General features: G+C 47.2%; 1 protein-coding gene across 5 annotated transcripts in view; it reads right to left on the bottom strand.

Annotated features, from left to right (window-relative positions):
* PIGL (phosphatidylinositol glycan anchor biosynthesis class L) overlaps positions 1-15,437 on the bottom strand; it is a 134,591-nt gene that overhangs the window by 30,147 nt on the left and 89,007 nt on the right. For 4 of the 5 annotated variants that reach the window (XR_010124707.1, XR_010124706.1, XM_054456647.2 and 1 more), the window contains exons 4-6: positions 8,637-8,704; positions 5,251-5,282; positions 4,054-4,187 (exon numbers count right to left, since the gene is read on the bottom strand). Coding sequence is in view for 3 of the 5 variants with exons in the window: in XM_054456647.2 (XP_054312622.1) it covers positions 4,054-4,187; positions 5,251-5,282; positions 8,637-8,704 (234 nt within the window). In the remaining 2 variants the exon portion in view is untranslated. Of the gene's footprint in view, positions 1-3,730; positions 3,807-4,053; positions 4,188-5,250; positions 5,283-8,636; positions 8,705-15,437 lie in introns of those variants that run through there. The other variant, XM_054456648.2, reaches the window with a different exon arrangement.

Genomic DNA, 15,437 nt, shown 5'->3' with positions numbered 1-15,437 from the left:
ACCTGAGGTCGGGAGTTCGAGACCAACCTGACCAACATGGAGAAACCCCGTCTGTACTAAAAATACAAAATTAGCCAGGCGTGGTGGCATGTGCCTGTGATCCCAGCTACTTGGGAGGCTGAGGCAGGAGAATCGCTTAAACCCGGGAGGCGAAGGTTGAGGTGAGCCAAGATTGCAGCATTGTACTCCAGCCTGGGCAATAAGAGCGAAATTCCGTCTCAAAAAAAAAAACATAAAATAACAGTAAAAAGAAAGAAAGAAAGAAAAGAAAGAAGGAGGGAGGGAGGGAGGAAGGAAGGAAGGAAAAGAATAAAACCATAAATGAAGTAGGACAGAAATAATAAAGTACAAAAACTAATGCACTATTGAAGAAACAAGATAATTAATATGTGCTCAACACTGCATTCTCAGTACCTAGCAAAGTGCCTCTTACTAGGTAAGAGGTTTACTGTAGAAAATTTAGAAAATATGGGCCAGGCATGGTGGCTCACGCCTGTAATCCCAGCACTATGGAAGGCCAAGGCGGGTGGATCACCTGAGGTCAGGAATTCAAGACCAGCCTGACCAACATGGCGAAACCCCGTGTCTACCAAAAATACAAAATTAGCTGGGCATGGTGGCACATGCCTGTAATCCCAGCTACTCGGGAGTGTGATGCAGAAAAATCACTTGAACCCAGGAGGTGGAGGGTGCAGTGATCCGAGATCGCACCATTGCACTCCAGCCTGGGCAACAAGAATGAAACTACATCTAAAAAAAAAAAAAAAAAAAAGGCCCGGCGCAGTGGTTCACGCCTGTAATCCCAGCACTTTGGGAAGCAGAGACGAGCAGATCATCTGAGGTCAGGAGTTCAAGACCAACCTGGCCAACATGATGAAACCCTGCCTTTACTAAAAATACAAAAATTAGCTAGGTGTGGTGGCATGCGCCTGTACTCCCAGTTACTCGAGAGGCTGAGGCAGGAGAATTGCTTGAACCTGGGAGGCAGAGGTTGTTGTGAGCTGAGATCGTGCCATTGCACCCCAGCCTGGGTGACAGAGCAAGATTCTGTCTCACAAAAAAAAAAAAAAAAAAAAAATGGCTGGGCACAGTGGCTCATGCCTGTAATCCCAGCACTTTGGGAGGCCGAGGTGGGTAGATCATCTGCAGTCAGGAGTTCGAGACCAGCCTGACCAATATGGTGAAATCCTGTCTCTATTAAAAATATAAAATTAGCTGGGCGTGGTGGTATGAACCTGTAGTCCCAGTTACTGGAGAGGCTGAGACAGAAGAATTGCTTGAACCTGGGAGGTGGAGGTTGCAATGAGCCGAGATTGTGCCACTGCACTCCAGCCTGGGTGACAGAGGAAGACTTCATCTCAAAGAAAATTTAGAAAATAAAGCTAAACAAAAAAACCCCAAAACCAAAATCATTATCCTGAGTTTCTATTCTCTTAGATTTTCCTTCCTTCCTTCCTTCTTCTTTTCTTTTCTTTCTCCCTCTCTCTCTCCCGCTTTCCCTCCCTCCCTCCCTTGTTTCCTTCCTTCCTTCCCTCCTTCCCTCCCTTGTTTCCTTCCTTCCTTCCCTCCTTCCCTCCCTTCCTTCTTTCCTTCCCTCCTTCCCTTCCTCTCTCCTTTTCTCTCCCTCCCCTCTCTCTTTCTTCCTTCTTTCCTCTCTCTCTTCCTTCCTTTCTTCTTCCTTCCCTTTCCTTCCCTTCCTTCCTTCCCTTCTCTTCCTTCCTTCCCTTCCCTTCCCCTTCCTCCCTCCCTTCCTTCCTTTTCTTTCTCTCACTCTCTCCTTCTCTCTCTCTCTCTTTCTCCCTTCCTTCCTCTCTCTCCCTTCCATTTCCCCTTCCCCTTCCCTTCTTCCTAATAAAGCTGTGTTGCCCAGGGCAGACACAAACTCCTGGGCTCAAGCCATCCTCCCACCCCAACCTCCCAAGCAGCTGAGACTACAGGCACGAGCCATAATCCCCGACTTGGTTCTTTCACTCGTGCTACAGGTCTCTCTGTGGGGGGCTTAAGTCTACAGGGGGATGCACCTGGAGACAAACTGAGGAATAATTCTCCTCAGCCCACCCTCTCCCTAACTCTGATGGCACTCAGTCACCTGTTCCATGGACAGCTAAGAGTCTTCCCTAGGATGACCTGAGCTGGCCTAGCTCTTCCTCACCCTGCATGTAGGCTTCTTGCAGTCTGCCCCTGGGCTCTTTTTTTTTTTTTGGAGATGGAGTCTCGCTCTGTCACCCAGGCTGGAGTGCAGTGGTGCGATCTTGGCACACTGCAGCCTCCGCCTCCCGGGTTCAAGCAATTCTCCTGCCTCAGCCTCCCGAGTAGCTGGGACTACAGGTGCCCGCCACCACGCCCGGCTACTTTTTTGTATTTTAGTAGAGACAGGGTTTCGCCGTGTTGCCCTGGCTGATCTCAAACTCCTGAGCTCAGACAATCCGCCTGTCTCGGCCTCCCAAAGTGCTAGGATTACAGGCGTGAGCCACCGAGTCTGGCCTCCGCTAGGCTCTTTACAGAGGCTCCCGGCAGGTCTGAATTCTTCTTAAACTCAAGCTGGGAGCATCGCTCCATGTATAACAGTGATAAAGCGGCAAATCAAAATGTCTCACAGGGATTCGTGATATATCTTATGGTACATACATACATACAGTGGCGTAATTGGCAGCCATTGGTATTTGAATACTAAATGAAATAGGAGAAAATGTTCATAATAAATAGTTTTGATTTTTCTTTTTTTTTTTTTTTGGGCTAGGGTCTGGCTCTGTTGCCCAGGCTGGAGTGCAGTGGTGCGATCAGGGTTCATTGCAACCTTGACCTCCTGGGCTCAAGTGATCCTCCTTCCTCAGCTTCCTGAGTAGCTGGGACCACTGGCATGTGCCACCATGCCTGGCTAATTTTTCTGTAGAGATGGGATTTTGCTCTGTTGCCCAGCAATCGGTCCACCCACCCCAGCCTCCCAAAGTATTGGGATTACAGGCATACACCACTGTGCCCAGCCCATAACATATTGTTAAAGCAGGTTTTTTGTTGTTGTTTTTTTTTTGAGACAGAATCCTGTCTGTCACCCAGGCTGGAGTACAGTGGCATGATCTCAGCTCACTGCAACCTCCGTCTCCCGGGTTCATGCGATTCTTCTGCCTCAGCCTCCCAAGTAGCTGGAACTACAGGTGCGTGCCACCACGCCTGGATAATATTTGTAGCTTTATTAGAGATGGGGTTTCAACATGTTGGCCAGGCTGGTCTCGAACCCCTGACCTCGTGATCTGCCCGCCTCAGCCTCCCAAAGTGCTATGATTACAGGCATGAGCCACCGCGCCTGGCCAAAGCTGGTTTTAAATAGGCACCATGTGATCCCATTTGAAATGTGTATACACATACACATTATATATATATAAAGAGTAGGGCTAGGCACAGTGGCTCATGTCTGTAATCCCTGCACTTTGGGAGGTCGAGGCAGGTGGATCACCCTAGGTCAGGAGGTCGAGACAAGCCTGGCCAACATGATGAAACCCCAGCTCTGCTAAAAATACAAAAAATTAGCCGGGTGTGGTGGCGGGTGCCTGTAATCCCAGCTACTCAGGAGGCTGAGGCAGGAGAATCACTTGAACCCGGGAGGCGGAGGTTGCAGTGAGCCGAGATTGCACCACTGCACTCCAGCATGGGTGACAAGAGCAAAACTCCGTCTCAAAAAAAAAAAAAAAAAGAGTAGAGAGATGTAGCCCAACATATTAACAAAGATTACCTGTGGTTGGTGGGACTGCAGGTAATTGTTCTTATTTTTATTTTCTTTTTGATGCTTTTATGTTTTTCAAGATTTTCTGCAATGAGCATGTGTTACTTTTAGAAAAAGCATATATTATTTTTATAATTAGAAAAAAAGGCTAAAGTCATTGAAAAATCTATGCCTCCCAAGATCTAGCTGGCCTAGCCCTAATTCTCAGGGACAGGTGCTGAACCACTGTGGAAGGCCTTCAGTTAGGGCTTCTGCAGAGGTGGGGCTTTGAGGAGACAGGGGGTCTGGGGCAGAGATCTGAGTTGGGGCATCCAGGAATTTACAATCCTCACCTTGGCCTGTGCCACTTCTTTGCTGTTGAGCACAAAGAGGACATCCTGAGTATGAAGCAGAGACAAGGGCAGATCCAGAAGGGAGATGTACTTGCGCAGCACATTCACAGACTGAAGCATGAGCACAGAGCACCCTGGTTGGAGAGGAGACAGGGAGAAGTGATAAGCCTTGAGGCCTCCAGCCAGATTTTCCCCTGAGCGTCCTCCCTCTACCCTGTGGCTCAGGGCAGGGCAGGACAGTGGCCACAGCGTTGCCCGGTGTTTCTGTGGCACTAAAGCTGCCCTGTGCCCATCATTCTTGCAGCTAGAATGAGTAAAAGGGCCATAGAAGACCTGGCTGGCTACCCTCTACCCTGCGGTGTGCCCTACCAGAAAAAGGTTGGTTGCTAGAGGTTGAGATCTGGCTACCTCAAAGCCAAAGGCAAGGTAAAGGAGACAGGAATTACTGTATTGGGAGGTTAGAGACCTGGTTCCAGTTCTGTCAGTCAAGAACTGACAGACTTGACAAAGTCCCTTAACCACTCTCAGTCTCAGTTTTCTAATCTGTAAATTGGTGTTGATAGTGTGAGACCTGCCTGTCTCACAGGATTGGTATAAGAATCAAACAAACTATGGTCATGTTCCAAAGACATCATGGCTTGGTAAGCTCCTTTCAGTCATCCCACATAGAAAGGGCACAAACTACTTATGTTTTCATTCATTGAATCTTTGTATTGCTCCCGTGAGGTATGACAGACCAGAAACTGGTCCAGAGAGGCTAAGCATGGGGGTCATGCAGTAAATGATCAGGTGGGGTCAAATACTTTATGTGGGTTAGGAAGAGTTCCTAACTCAGGCAGATTGGTTCATCAAGCACCCAGCAGTCATTTACAACCTGCCTAATTGGTTGGGGGACGGGATTGAGTTCAGACTGGAAGAATACCAGAGGTGTAAAAAATCCATCCTGTGAAAAAGCTAGACAGGTGAGGGGCAAACCTGGCCTCCCCACTCATCCAGAGGTAGCCCTGCAGGCAGGCACTTGCTGGTAGATACAACCTGCCAGGTACCCTGAGGTGAGTCAGGAAGAGTGTGGCAGCCTTCCCAACCACTTCCTCTGCTCGGCTGAGGGCAGCTCTCTGTGGATTTGCAAATTTCCCTTTCATAAGTTTCTCAGAGCGACAGTATCTTGTGGCCCTTTGCAAAAGGAACAAGCCTTACCTTTAGGTAACTTCCCTTCTGAGTGCAGGGCCCTGGAGGAGGGAAAGGACAAGCGTGAGAGGAGTAAGAATCATTTCCTTTGTAAGTAACAGGAGGGGCCTTCAGAGGAAAGGCTGCCATGCCCGTGGTCCCCTCCATGTGAGTTTCCAGGTGGTTTCTTTTGCATAAATCACTGTATAGATTTCCAGGATCCCATACCTCTGGCAACAGCTGAAGGGACCAGGATGGGCACCTGAGCCAGGGACAGCCAATCCAGAGGCTGGTCTGTGGTTTGTGAAGTACCCTGGTCCAAGCTTTGCCCATTAGAGTATGAAGGTAACTGTGCTGGACTCTTCATAGTTTTTCTCTTGAAATTGTAATGTGAGTATGATGGGGGAATATTTTACAATGCTAACTGATAGCTCTTTTCTCCTTTCTGAGCTTCCCTACGCCTACCTTCTGACAGTGAAGGTCATTCTGTGCTCACCACCTTAAGAGGAGGGGAGTGTCAACTGCAATGAGCTCCAAGTCTCTTCCCCACTTTGTAGTTTAGAAAGCTGGGGGCAGAGAAGGTTTGGGAAGATAGCCCCGGCAACACACAGACACACATATGAACAGAGACTCTTGGGAGCAGGGGTTAAAGAAGAGAAGTTGAGAGAGAATTGACAAACTCATGGAACTGACTGCCTGGCACAGCCTGAGAGGTAGAAAAACCTGAAAAAGAAGCCAGGCGCGGTGGCTCACGCCTGTAAACCCAGCACTTTGGGAGGCCGAGGCAGGCGGATCACGAGGTCAGGAGTTCAACACCAGCCTGGCCAATATGGTGAAACTCCGTCTCTAATAAAAATACAAAAATTAGCCAGGCGTGGTGGCATGCACCAGTAGTTCCCAGCTACTTGGGAGGCTGAGGCAGGAGGCGGAGGCTGCAGTGAGCCAAGATCGCGCCACTGCACTCCAGCCTGGGTGACAGAGCGAGACTCTGTCTCAAAAAAAAAAAAAAAAAGAAAGAAAGAAAAGAAAAGACTGAAAAAACTTTCTGGGGTCCTGAGAATGAAGTGGCTTGTCCTGTACTCTGGGCAAAGCCCTGTGGATATTCTGATATCCAGGAAAAGCAGTGAGCTAGAGGCACCTGTCTGGAAATAGAGCTTATAGCCCTTAAAGCCACAGGGGAAGCTGTGCTGAGGAGGACTGGGGAGCGAGCCCTGGGGACACGGGGACCAAGGGGCCACTGGTGGGAGGGAAGCCAGGAAGAGAATGAGAAGTAGCCAGAAAGGCCAGAGTGAGGAGGGCAAGCTGGTGCCATATAAGCCAAAGCAGCATTGTAGTGAGGGACAGGCAGGGCCAGATGCCACAGAAAGTTCAAGATGGCTGAGGACTAAGGTGAGTCTAATGAATTTAGCAGGCAAGAGATGACTGTGGGGAAAAAGGTTTTAGTAGATTGGTGGCATGTCCATGAATTGTTTTATCTGAAGCACAGTGGCCCACCTTCGTGCTGAGAGCCTGTGGCACTCCAGCCTCTTCTGAGGAAAATGGCCCCAGGCAGTCCTATCTACACAGAGTTGTCCCCTTGGATTCTTTCTCCGCCCAGAATGACACCTTCTCTACTTTCTCCACTTCAGTGGTGACTGGACCAGGAATGGGACCAGATGACTCAATCTCAAGTGCCCCAGCCCCCTGCCTGTTGAGGTACTCTTTGTTTGCAATAGACCTGACCTGATCCTTTCTCTGGTGCAGTGTAAATTCTCGGTGAGAAATCACCAGGCTCAGTGTGCATCCAGAATGAGGTGGGACCATTTTTCCAGTTCTCATTGGGGCTTGCTGTCCATGCTAATCTTGGAAGCTCAAGGCCTCAGAGTAACCATGTGGTTGGAAAGACCACTCTGGGGCTGCCTCATTTTTCCATATATCATCAAAAAAATTTGTATTTCAGACTGTAACCAGGAAATGTTTCTTTCCTGAATCTGAAGGGACCTAATGTGACTAGGAGCATGTCTCCTCTAAAGCTGTGGGTGCTGGCTGGACCAGGAACTGAATAGTCTTTTTTTGTTTTGTTTTGTTTTGTTTTTGAGACAGAGTCTCGCTCTGTTGCCCAGGTTGGAGTGCAGTGGCGCAGTCTCGGCTCACTGCAAGCTCCGCCTCCCAGGTTCACGCCATTCTCCTGCCTCAGCCTCCCGAGTAGCTGGGACTACAGGCGCCCACTACCATGCCCGGCTAATTTTTTGTATTTTTAGTAGAGACGGTGTTTCACCGTGTTAGCCAGGATGGTCTCGATCTCCTGACCTCGTGATCCGCCTGCCTCGGTCTCCCAAAGTGCTGGGATTACAGGCGTGAGCCACCGCGCCCGGCCGGAACTGAATAGTCTTTACAGGGAGAACAGTCTAGCCTCCCCTCATTCCACAGTCAAGGGAACAGGGAAATCTGCCTAGAAAGAGTATGTGGGTAAAATTCTAGCATCTTCCACCAAGTGATGTAAAATTTAAGGACAAGGAGGGTCTTCAGTTTGGATTGGTCTTCACATACATCTGACAGAATAATGAATGGAGAACTAGGATTCCTGAATTCTGCCTCTGCCATAGTTTAACCTTGTAGTGCTGGGCAAACCATTTCCCAGTGGTTGGACTTAATGGTTGGTGAGGTCATTTCCAACTTTACATATTGCATTGCTTCAGTCTGAGTGTTAAGCATGTTTAGAAGAAGGTTATCAAATAAGTCCTTCCCTTCAAGTTGCTCCTTTCCTTCCTCAGTAGCTGAGACAGGCCTGCCACACCACTGATCAGGGGCCCAGTAGAAGCACTTTGCTAGGGGACAGGAAACACATCTATGTTTGTATGACTCTATGTCACTCAATACCTTTGAGCTTGCATTTTCTTTTTATTGGTAAAATGTAAATAAATATCAGTAAAATCGGGTGACTGTGAAGAACAAACACATTTCATATTATGTATGTATATCCTCCTTCTCCAAGAAAGATTTGAGAGTTGTATAAACACATGACGGAAGTGAGAGTAAGGGGAAGAAGATGGTGAAGGTGGAGGCACACTGATTGACAGCACTCATTTCTTAAAGTCTTGTCCAGTGCCACAGGGCTTGCAAGTTTGGCCCTCAAGCTTCCTGTGGCCACAGAAAAGAGATGAATAAAGTCAATTACCCCATTTGCAGTATTCAGCGTTTAAAAAAGAATTCAGCTGTTTAGGAGATGAGCATTCGTACTAGGACTTGAGAGAGATTCTCAGAGAGAGGACATGGTGAGATGCAGTGAGCAACATGGCCAAAAAGGGTTAGATGATAAGCCAGCAGTGAGTTTCATGGGCTCAGATAACAAGTGGGAAGGTGCTTTAGACTTTAAACCATGAGCCCTAATCAAATAAACAAACCTTCCCCCACATCCATCACCTGGAGAATCATACCTCACAGCTGCATACAGAGCAATGTGATTGCTGTGGCCACTTACTCCCCCTGCATCGAAAGTCACCACCTGTAGAGAAACACAGGGTTTTCACTGAATGCCTTCTCCACCACCTCAACTTCAGCAGAGCTGTCTCCTTCCCTTGGGAAGGAGAGGAGAGAACAGAACCCTGAAACTTTTCAAATGCAGCATCTATCTGAAGTGACTTCTGAGCAGATCAGTGGTGTGTAGCTAGTGCTGTGGTTGACCACATAGAGACTGTTTTCCAGGGTTTGATGCTTTACTCTTGTTTCTAGCCAGTGGAGCAGAGTGGAATTCAGCCATGATAGTAACAGGTTCAGAATATCTTTGTTGCTTATTGGTTTAGCCATTTATTAGCATATTTAGCATTCCTGGCTAGCTTCTAAGTGAACTCTGTTTATGCAGATACAGCCTGAATTACTGGTTCTCTTTTTCTCATGACATACTGAGGGCAAAAAAAGCTTTAAGGGACAATGTCCACCGTGTCCTGGGGTTGAGTTCATGGAAAAAGTGTATTTATTCATAGATTGCCTCTGTTTCCATTTTCACAACTATATCAATATCTGTTTATTAACTACAAGCTCAGTCTGTATTCCAACATTTCATTTCTACACAAATGAATTAAAGAAAAAACAAATAATAATTTGAATAATAATAATAATAAGGCTAACCAGAATAATAAAAGAAATATAAAAACGACAACAAGGACTGAAGAAAAGATAGAATGGTTGATTAGGGGTGATGAAAAGAGGCAAGCTGTCCCCAAGGAAAGGTGACCATCCTGCATGGATGAAGGAACCTGGAACTGGGATTGGAATGGGCTGGGAAGGGATTCACTCTTGGTCTTTGTATTTTAAACTGTAAAGCATAATGACTGCATGTACAGCAAGCCCTCTGTTATAATAAGAGTGGCTAACATTTATTGAGCAAAGACATAGTATTAACCCTATCTTACACCTGAGGAAGTTCAGGAAGCAGAGGCCCAAGCTGGAATCACCTTGCCTCTGAGTGGTGGAGCTGTTCTTGGGTTTTGGATCTTTCTGACTCCACAGTCCATGCTCTTTACAAGCATCCTCTATGTGAGAAGGTGTGCTATGCTGCAGGAAGAAGCACTGTGTAAGAATCAAAAGACCTTTGGGAGACTGAGGCGGGCAGATCACTTGAGGTCAGGAGTTTAAGACCAGACTGGCCAACACGGCGAAACCCTGTCTCTACTAAAAATACAAAAATGAGCCGGGCATGGTGGTGGGCACCTGTAATCCCAGCTACTTGGGAGGTTGAGGCAGGAGAATCGCTTGAACCCAGGAGGCGGAGGTTGCGGTGAGCCAATATCACGCCACTGGACTCCAGCTTGGGCGACAAGAGTGAAACTCCGTCTCAAAAAAAAAAAAAAAAAAAAAAGAATCAGAAGACCTGCACTCTTATTCTGACAGCTACCAACCAAGTACATGAGTTTCGATCAGTTATTCTTTCTCCTGGGGTCTGGAGAGCTCATCTGTGAGGGAATATCATATTTCAGGCAAGCAAACACTCTGGTTAGAAGGATCATCTTGAGAGTCATTACTGGATCCCTTATTTGAAAAGATAAGTACATAGTTAACTTCACTGTTCATGGCACTGAACACACACACACACACACACACTTTTTAATAATTCAGAAGACATTTCAGGATCCTGTAACTTTAAAATTACCACCATGAGCCTCAATTTATTACCATGTTGACAAAGTCAACAGAAGTGGTGAGTAATGGAAGAATTTTAACAACGGAATGCCATAATTCAACTAAAGTCTTCTAATGATTAATGTTTATATTTCTTTTTTCTTTCTTTCTTTTTTTTTTTTTTTTTTGAGATGGAGTCTCGCTCTGTTCCCCAAGCTAGAGTGCAGTGGTGCGATCTTGGCTCACTGCAACCTCTGTCTCCTGGGTTCAAGGGATTCTCTCACCTCTGCCTCCTGAGTAGCTGGGACTACAGGCACGTGCCACCATGCCGGGCTAATTTTTGTATTTTCAGTAGAGACAGGGTTTCACCGTGTTGGCCAGGCTGGTCTCGAACTCCTGACTCAAGTGATCCACCTGCCTTGGCCTCCCAAAGTGTTGGGATTACAGGCGTGAGCCACCGCGCCCGGCCTAATGTTTATATTTCTTTCTTTCTTTTTTTTTTTTTTGAGATGGAGTCTTGCTCTGTTGCCCAGGCTGGAGCACAGTGGCGCAATTTCTCGACTCACTGCAACTTCCACCTCCCGGGTTCAAGCAATTCTGCCTCAGCCTTCCGAGTAGCTGGGATTACAGGTGCGTGCCACCACACCTGGCTAATTTTTTATATTTTTGGTAGAGATGGGGTTTCGTTATGTTGGCCAGGCTGGTCTCAAACTCCTGACCTGGTGATCCACCCGCCTTGGCTTCCCAAGGTGCTGTGATTACAGGTGTGAGCCACCGTGCCCGGCTTAATGTTCATATTTCTATCCTGAACCAGATTACTGTTTTGTGCTCATCAATGGAATCCAAGTAAGAACTAATATAAAATGATACTTTTCATGCTTCTGTCACTTACTTTTCAAACTGCTTTTATATTCACTTTATCGCTTTGCTCTTTAGGTCCCTAGAAGAAGACTAATCTAGTTATCTATGAGATGGTTAAGTGTTCCTGCTCTGCCACCCAGGCTGTAGTGCAGTGGCATGATCATAGCTCACTGTAGCCTTGACCTCCTGGGCTCAAGCAATCCTCCCACCTCATCCTCCTAAGTAGCTGGGACTAGAGGTGCATGCCACCATACCTGGCTAATTTTTTAAATTTTTAGTAGAGACAAGTCTCACTATGTTACTGAGGTTGGTCTTGAACTCTTGGGCTCAAGGAATTTGCCTGCTTTGGCCTCCTAAAATGCTGGGATTACAGGCATTTGGGGATTACAATCTCAAATGTACAATAGTGCCGCTGCACTGACACATCCTGCTCTATGGGAGCAGGGACTAAGTGCTTCTGGCTCACTGTTGTATTCCCAGTTCACCACCTATAGTGAATGTCCCATATTGGGTACTCAATAAATATTTATTGAATGAAAGTTGAGATAGAGGGTTTGAGGCCCAGGACCTAGCCTGCTTGACACCCAGAGAAGACACTACTATCCCCCTAGGCTGCTTTCCAAGGATGGCAGTTTTGTAATTTTCTTTTTTTTTTTTTTTTTTGAGACGGAGTCTCACCCTGTCACCCAGGCTGGAGTGCAGTGGCGCGATCTTGGCTCACTGCAACCTCCACCTCCCGGGTTCAAGCAGTTCCCTGCCTCAGCCTCCTGAGTAGCTGGGATTACAGGTATCTGCCACCACACCCGGCTAATTTTTGTATTTTTAGTAGAGATGGGGTTTCACCATCTTGGCCAGGCTGGGCTCAAACTCCTGACCTCATGATCCACCTGCCTCAGCCTCCCAAAATGCTGGGATCACAGGCATGAGCCACTGCGCCCAGCCTTGTGCTTTTCTTTTTAAAATTTATTTTATTTTATTTTACTTTTTAAAAATAGTAAGCCACTGCATCCAGGCTTTGTTTTTTTTTTTTTTTCGAGACAAGGTCTCCCTCTGTTGCCCAGGCTGGAATGGTGTGATTATGGCTCACTGTAACCTTGAACTCCTGGGCTCCTTGAACTCCTGTCTTCCTCTCCCAAGTAGCTGAGACTATAGGCACGTGCCACAGGGCCCAGCTAATTAAAAAAATTTCTTTTTGTAAAGACAAGGTCTCGCCATATTGCCTAGGCTGGTCTCAAACTCCTGGGGTCAAGCGATTCTCCTGCTTCGGCCTCCTAAAGTGCTGGGATTCCAGGCATAAGACACTGTGCCCAGCCGAACATTTATTTTTAGAGGTTGTGGTAACAACTGTAATAATAGCTAACTGACATTACTGAGCACTTACTCTGTACCAGGCACTGGGGTTAAAATCATTCTTACCTTTGATGACAGAACTATATGCAATGCCCAGAGGATACATAAAGGGACACATTTTAAAATGTGGTTTCCTTCATGGTAGTAAAGAAAGAGTCTTACCAACTGTGCTAGGTGTAGTTATTGCATTCAAGTTGCCCCCTCCCACCCAGCATGCACAGCACAGGCTGGAAACATGCAGCTGTGGAAACAAAGCAGAAACTTTGAAGGAGTTAGCACTTAGGCCAATGTGCCCTGGACTTTACTGCACAGGCACACCTTATGGCCTAGCAAGAGGACCAAATCTAAGAGGTGGAGACAGTGGAAACAACCACAAAACACAAGGTCCAGTCACCAAACATCCTCTCAGAGTGCCATGGCCATGGGGAGACTGGCTTCTGGCCATCATGAGATTCAGGAATCATTGGGAACCTGATGAAGAATCAGCACCAGTTTAGGTGAATTCAGGGTAATCTCAACATGGTCTCCTGATAACAGAGAGAAGGGTTGTGCCATGGGAATGGCCTCCTTTGTTAAAACCGAGCAGCTGCCTGACAGAGCCTCTTGCTTTCATTTCCCTCTCCCTTTCCTTTTAAAGCTCTTACTGCCAAGTTTCCGTGGGATCAAGTGCTCTGCAGAGAAAGGTTTTCCCAGGGCTGGGCAGTCGCAGCCGAGCCTTACCATTAGTAGCAGGTGTTTCCATCTCCCCTACTCTCCTGACTGTCTCTGACCTGTCACTCTAAGAATCTCACCCCTTCGGTGTTGATATAGTTTAAAAGCCAGCCGGGTGCGGTGGCTCACGCCTGTAATCCCAGCACTTTGGGAGGCAGAGGGAGGCAGATCACCTGAGGTCGAGAGTTCAAGACCAGCCTGACCAATATGGAGAAACCCTGTCTCTACTAAAAATACAAAATTAGCTGGGCCTGGTGGCGCATGCCTGTAATCCCAGCTACTTGGCAGGCTGAGGCAGGAGAATCACTTGAACCTGGGAGGCAGAGGTTGCAGTGAGCCGAGATCGCGCCAGTGCACTCCAGCCTGGCCAACAAGAGGGAAACTCCATCTCAAAAAAAAAAAAAAAAAAAAAAAGAGCTAACCGTATAACTCAAATACCTGGTTCTGATCCCACCCTTCCATGCAGAACAAGGTGGGTGGTGGGGTGGTGGTTGGGGGAGATCAAAGTCTACTTTTATCTCTAACTTTAGTTAATTACAGCACCTTGGGCAAGTCAGAAAACTTTACTACTGGAAGTTATTTCAACATGGAATGTCTTGGTTTCCTCATGTGTAAGATCAGGAAAAGTAATGCCAGCTCTACTTTCCTTGCTGGGTTGAGGTGAAGATAGTGTTTAAAAACTGTACAGCGAGGCTGGGCACAGTGGCTCATGTCTGTAATCCCGGCACTTTGGGAGGCCAAGGTGGGTGGATGTTCAAGATCAGCCTGGCCAGGCTGGTGAAACCCTGTGTCTACTAAAAATACAAAAAAACTAGCTGGGCACGGTGGCACGTGCCTGTAGTCCCAGCTACTCGGGAGGCTGAGGCAGGAGATTTGCTTGAACCTGGGAGGCGGAGGTTGAAGTGAACTGAGATCATGCCACTGTACTCCAGCCTGGCGACAGAGTGACACTCTGTCTCAAAAAACAACAACAAAATTAGCTGGGCATGCTGGTGTGCATCTGTAGCCCCAACTACTCAGGAGGTTGAGGCAGGACGGTCATTTGAGCCCAGGAGTTTGATGTTATAGTGGGCTATGATAGCACCACTGCATTCCAGCCTAGGCGACAAGAACAAGAACCCCCTCTTGCTACAAAAAAGAAAACTGTACAGCAGAAAACCCTAGAGTATCTCAACTCCCAGGATGTTGCCATCAGGTGGAGCTGGCTAGCACTCTGGCTGGATGGATATCAGAAGGGTGCTGGAGGGCAGTCCCTTGGTTAGTGGATTTGGGGTCACATGAAATTCAGCTCCATCACTTTTGAAATTCTCCAGTCTGTTTTTTCTCTCATCCTGTACCTTGTAGTTTCTCCCTTTCTGTTGCAAGTAGGGCTAAGCTAAATTGTATTCAGCTCTCTGAACTTTGCAGATTTGTACATGACAATGGCACCTGTCATTCTTTACAAAACTGCATCCACTTTTATGTTTTCCTAAAGTGCAAAAGTATTTGTTCAAATAAAATCTTACCCAGACCCCAATAAATAGGTAACTGTGGGGCTGCTCTGGTTTCTAAGACACTGGTTCTCGCCTAGGATAGTTTTGCCCCCGGGTCATTTGGTAACTTCTGGAGGTTTTTTTTTTTTTTTTTGAGACAGGGTCTCATTCTGTCACCTAGGCTGGAGTGCAGTGCAGTGACATGACGTGATCATGCTCACTGCAGCCTCAACCTCCCAGGCTCAAGTGATTCTCCCACCTCAGCCTCAGCCTCCTGAGTAGCTGGGACTATAAGTGCATGCTACCACACCTAGCTAATTTTTAAATTTTTTTGTAGAGGCAGGGTCTCACTGTGTTGCCCAGGCTGGTCTCAAGCAACCCACCCCCTGCCTGAGCCTCCCAAAGTGTTGGAATTACAGGTGTGAGCCACTGCATGCGGCCTAGAGACGTTTTGATTGTGACAACTGAGGAGGGGGATTACTACTGACATCTAGTGGGTAGTGGCCAGGGATGCGGCTAAACATCCTTCAATGCACAAGGCCAACCCCCACAACAAATTATCCAGTCTCAAATGCGCAATAGTGCCGTACTGACACATCCTGCTCTATGGGAGCAGGGACTAAGTGCTTCTGGCTCACTGTTGTATTCCCAGTTCACCACCTATAGTGAATGTCCCATATTGGGTACTTAATAAATATTAATTGAATGAAAGTTGAGGTAGAAGGG

Source organism: Pongo pygmaeus, chromosome 19, assembly GCF_028885625.2.
Source record: "Pongo pygmaeus isolate AG05252 chromosome 19, NHGRI_mPonPyg2-v2.0_pri, whole genome shotgun sequence".
Taxonomy (NCBI): domain Eukaryota; kingdom Metazoa; phylum Chordata; class Mammalia; order Primates; family Hominidae; genus Pongo; species Pongo pygmaeus.
Note: the sequence above shows the minus strand (reverse complement) of the source record. Positions and strands in the feature narration are given on the sequence as shown.